The 3,413-nt window shown below is 48.7% G+C and overlaps 1 protein-coding gene across 1 annotated transcript; it reads left to right on the forward strand.

Annotated features, from left to right (window-relative positions):
* The first annotated feature begins 636 nt into the window (after window positions 1-636).
* LOC138614808 (uncharacterized) lies at window positions 637-1,659 on the forward strand. The gene has a single exon (XM_069688389.1). The coding sequence runs from the start codon at window positions 637-639 to the stop codon at window positions 1,657-1,659; it is 1,023 nt and encodes a 340-aa protein (XP_069544490.1).
* Window positions 1,660-3,413: the final 1,754 nt, after the last annotated feature.

Consider the following 3,413-nt stretch of genomic DNA (forward strand, 5'->3'; position numbering starts at 1 on the left):
AAACCCTGCACCTACAGAACTTTCAGAGGAAACCCTGCATCTACAGAACTTTCAGAGGAAACCCTGCACCAACAGAACCTTTTAGAGGAAACCCTGCACGTACAGAACCTTTCAGAGGAAACCCTGCCTCTACAGAACCTTTCAGAGGAAATCCTACAAATACAGAACCCTTCAGAGGAAACCCTGCATCTACAGAACCTTTCAGAGGGAACCCTGCATCTACAGACCCTTTCAGAGGAAACCCTGCATCTACAGAACTCTTCAGAGGAAACCCTGCACGTACAGAACCTTTCAGAGGAAACCCTGCATCTACAGAACTCTTCAGAGGAAACCCTGCCTCTACAGAACCTTTCAGAGGAAATCCTGCACATACAGAACCCTTCAGAGGAAACCCTGCATGTACAGAACCTTTCAGAGGAAACCCTGCAACTATAGAACCTTTCAGAGGAAACCCTGCACATACAGAACCCTTCAGAGGAACCCTGCATCTACAGAACCTTTCAGAGGAAACCCTGCATCTACAGAACCCTTCAGAGGAAACCCTGCCTCTACAGAACTTTTCAGAGGAAATCCTGCATCTACAGAACCTTTCAGAGGAAACCCTGCAACTACAGAACCTTTCAGAGGAAACCCTGCATGAACAGAACCCTTCAGAGGAAACCCTGCATCTACAGAACCCTTCAGAGGAAACCCTGCATGTACAGAACCTTTCAGAGGAAACCCTGCATCTACAGAACCTTTCAGAGGAAACCCTGCATCTTCAGAACCTTTCAGTGGAAACCCTGCACGTACAGAACCCTTCAGAGGAAACCCTGCAACTATAGAACCTTTCAGAGGAAACCCTGCATGTACAGAACCTTTCAGAGGAAACCCTGCACGTACAGAACCCTTCAGAGGAAACCCTGCAACTACAGAAACTTTCAGAGGAAACCTTGCATCTACAGAACCTTTCAGAGGAAGCCCTGCACGTACAGAACCCTTCAGAGGAAACCCTGTAACTATAGAACCTTTCAGAGGAAACCCTGCATGTACAGAACCTTTCAGAGGAAACCCTGCATCTACAGAACCTTTCAGAGGAAACCCTGCAACTACAGAACCTTTCAGAGGAAACCCTGCATGAACAGAACCCTTCAGAGGAAACCCTGCATCTACAGAACCCTTCAGAGGAAACCCTGCCTCTACAGAACCTTTCAGAGGAAACCCTGCATGTACAGAACCTTTCAGAGGAAACCCTGCATGTACAGAACCTTTCAGAGGAAACCCTGCATCTTCAGAACCTTTCAGTGGAAACCCTGCATGTACAGAACCTTTCAGAGGAAACCCTGCACGTACAGAACCCTTCAGAGGAAACCCTGCAACTACAGAACCTTTCAGAGGAAACCCTGCATGTACAGAACCTTTCAGAGGAAGCCCTGCACGTACAGAACCCTTCAGAGGAAACCCTGCAACTATAGAACCTTTCAGAGGAAACCCTGCATGTACAGAACCTTTCAGAGGAAACCCTGCACGTACAGAACCCTTCAGAGGAAACCCTGCAACTATAGAACCCTTCAGAGGAAATCCTGCACCTCCAGCGATGCCGTCAGGAATCAGATCGTTCTGCATGACAGCAGAAGGAGATCCTGTCCAATCATGTTGCAGCTTCTCAGTAACCTGTGACCCAGTTCCTCTGTCAGCTCAGAGGAAGCTCACGGTGTTGTTTACAGCCACTGGATTCTTTATGTTTCCACGGTTTCCCTCCTGCTGAAGTTGTTTGAGAGAGTCTTTTGGGCGAGTCCTAGCGAAGTCCCCCTACTTTACCCCCCTCCTCCTTCCCCCCATGATGACAATACCCGGAAGCAGCCAGCTGAGGCTGTGTGGTCAACAGAGACGACTCTCCGGGGTATCGTTTTCACATCCACAGCTCCACAACATGTCGTCATTTCCTCCCTGCTACCAGCAGTATACAATGCCATGACATGGGCCGCTGAGCCGGGGGATGAGGGCGTGTCCGGCACGGCACATTTACACGGCAACCGGAGCATCATTACCAATGCTCCACTAGCCGACATAGGAGATCCCTGCTGCTGACCCGTACGTGTCCAGGTTCACAGAACATGTTCCATCACGTTCACTCATCTGGACCGCACCACGTGGCTGCAGGGTGTCCTCAAGTTGTGGGGTGTCCTCAAGTTGCGGGGTGTCCTCAAGCTGCGGAGTGTCCTCAGGCTGCGGGGTGTCCTCAGGCTCCATGGTGTCCTCAGGCTGCAGGGTGTCCTCAGGATGTCCTCAGATTGCAGGGTGTCCTCAGGGTGTCCTCAGGCTCCAGGATGTCCTCAGAGTGCCGGGTGTCCTCAGACTGCGGGGTGTCCTCAGGGTGCAGCTATGCTGATGTTCCTGTTAGCTAACCTCTGTCTGTTTTTTTCCACGGGCTTTCCCCCCCGTACACCCACCGTAGAGCAGGAGGTTCTGGATTGGTGTGTGTGTGTGTGTGTGTGTGTGTGTGTGTGTGTGTGTGTGTGTGTGTGTGTGTGTGTGTGTGTGTGTGTGTGTGTGTGTGTGTGTGTGTGTGTGTGTGTGTGTGTGTGTGTGTGTGTGTGTGTGTGTGTGTGTGTGTGTGTGTGTGTGTGTGTGTGTGTGTGTGTGTGTGTGTGTGTGTGTGTGTGTGTGTGTGTGTGTGTGTGTGTGTGTGTGTGTGTGTGTGTGTGTGTGTGTGTGCGTGAGGTTTTGGAAGGAATGTCATGAGATGATGGGGTTTCCCTGTCAGACTCTCCTTCATCCCAGGGAGTTCCCTCTGATGTGGCAGACGGCGCTCTGAGTCTTTTTCCTGTTATATAATCATCATGAATTCCTGCTCTGAATATCCTTCATAGAATCTAAATAATTAGGGACATTTTTTTTCACAAATTCAGCCATTAACATTTTTTTCCAGTGTTTTTTGTGTCAGGTTTTCTTTTGTCTCTGTCAGCTGATAAAAGCACACAGCTGCACACCTCTGTTGTGGTCAGGACAACAGAATTGATATGCTGTTACCATTTAAAGAGGATTTGTATTTATTTAAACGCAGTCAATGTTGACAGAGGCTCAGTTTGTTCTGTAACAGTTTCCTTAGTGCTTAAACGTCACCATTTAACTCTCTGGATCCAACAAACACACTTCTCACTGAGGTCTGCTGCGGTTTCTCTTGTCGTTATCAGTTGGGAACGGTGGCTGTTGGCGTGGTAACGACCTTTACAACTCAGACTCGTTCTCCACCGTTGGCACTTTGTGGTTGACTTTTAGTTCATGGATTGTCTGTTTTTAAGTAGTTCTCAATAGTTTAAAGCTGTGAAGCTGTTTGTTCAGCTTTGTCTTGAAGACATGATGCATCTTACAGTTCATTGACTGGTGCAGGTTTAAATTCTCAACCCGTCTTTGACAGAATAATATCTCTG

This window comes from Brachyistius frenatus, unplaced genomic scaffold (assembly GCF_029030835.1).
Source record: "Brachyistius frenatus isolate BFR_SWC_R1_liver_20210118 unplaced genomic scaffold, ASM2903083v1 Contig_581, whole genome shotgun sequence".
NCBI classification, from domain to species: Eukaryota; Metazoa; Chordata; class Actinopteri; family Embiotocidae; genus Brachyistius; species Brachyistius frenatus.